The sequence below is a fragment of the Aptenodytes forsteri genome, unplaced genomic scaffold, assembly GCF_000699145.1.
Source record: "Aptenodytes forsteri isolate BGI_AS27 unplaced genomic scaffold, ASM69914v1 Scaffold322, whole genome shotgun sequence".
Lineage (NCBI taxonomy): Eukaryota > Metazoa > Chordata > Aves > Sphenisciformes > Spheniscidae > Aptenodytes > Aptenodytes forsteri.
Genome location: NW_008795045.1, coordinates 586,836 through 587,932, shown reverse-complemented (window position 1 = coordinate 587,932; position 1,097 = coordinate 586,836). Strand labels below are relative to the sequence as shown.

At 42.4% G+C, this 1,097-nt stretch overlaps 1 protein-coding gene across 1 annotated transcript in view; it reads left to right on the top strand.

Moving 5' to 3' along the window:
- The window catches only part of SNRNP48 (small nuclear ribonucleoprotein U11/U12 subunit 48), a 13,074-nt gene extending 12,204 nt beyond the window's left edge, over window positions 1–870 (top strand). The window contains exon 7 of the mRNA XM_019471445.1: window positions 735–870. Within this exon, the coding sequence (XP_019326990.1) occupies window positions 735–774 (40 nt within the window). The 3' untranslated portion in view covers window positions 775–870. The remainder of the gene's footprint in view (window positions 1–734) is intronic.
- Window positions 871–1,097: the final 227 nt, after the last annotated feature.

The following is a 1,097-nucleotide window of genomic DNA, read 5'->3' as shown; positions in this document are numbered from 1 at the left end:
CACCTCAACGTCCTTCTTGTAGTGAGGGGCCCAAAACTGAACACAGTATTCGAGGTGCGGCCTCACCAGTGCCGAGTACGGGGGCACGATCACTTCCCTACTCCTGCTGGCCACACTATTTCTGATACAGGCCAGGATGCCATTGGCCTTCTTGGCCGCCTGGGCACACTGCCGGCTCATGTTCAGCCGTATGTATGTGTATATACATACAATCATTTGACTAGCTTTTCCATGGTAGGTGCTTCAAAACAATGCTGTTACTCTTCAGTAGTTCTGGACATATTTTCAGGCAAAAGAAAACAAATCTAGGTCACACCTTCTAACACCATCAACAAGGGCACATTTGCATCTGCAAGACCATAGGTGTGTGGGACCTGTGTTTGAGCAAAGACTTAGGCTATTGTGCAGAAGAAATGCTGCATTGTCCCTACCATGTAGGGAAGAAATGCTGTAGATAGATAGATAACTGCATGGATGGGAATGCATGCTTGTCTCAAAATTGGCTTCATTACACAGTGATGCCATTCATCGTAAACTAATTGCCAGTATGGCACCGCATGACAAGACTTTGACTGAAACAGCAGGGGAAATAAACTACCTTTACTTTCTTTCCTTAGAAGAGGACATGATTACATTTAATGAGAGCTTTCCATTTTCCAAGCTTTTTTTTTTCCCCTTCAGATCCTGTCAGTCTGAGCCTAACAGCACACACAATGTTTGTGTTTTTGTTTCAGGGATGAAGACAAATATCACAGCCATAACAGAAGAAAGTAGAAACAAGAACCTGATTATTTTGTTTGTCAGCTGTTCAAAAAGTTTCCTGCACAGGAACTATCGTTACTGCTGTTGTGCCAGGGACAGTAATGCTGTGTACATAATATTGGTGTTGCATCACAGCTGTGCTTGGAGACAAAAATGAAATAGCACTACGGTTTGTCAGGATGGAAGCAGTATACATCAGAAAATGTGTAAATGTGTAACACTAATGCATCTATTAATAAATTATATTGATCTCTCTCATCTATTTGAGTTTAATCTGACAAGGCTGAAGACCGAAATCTGTGAGAGGCTGTACTAATTTGCCTTCCTGGCCCATA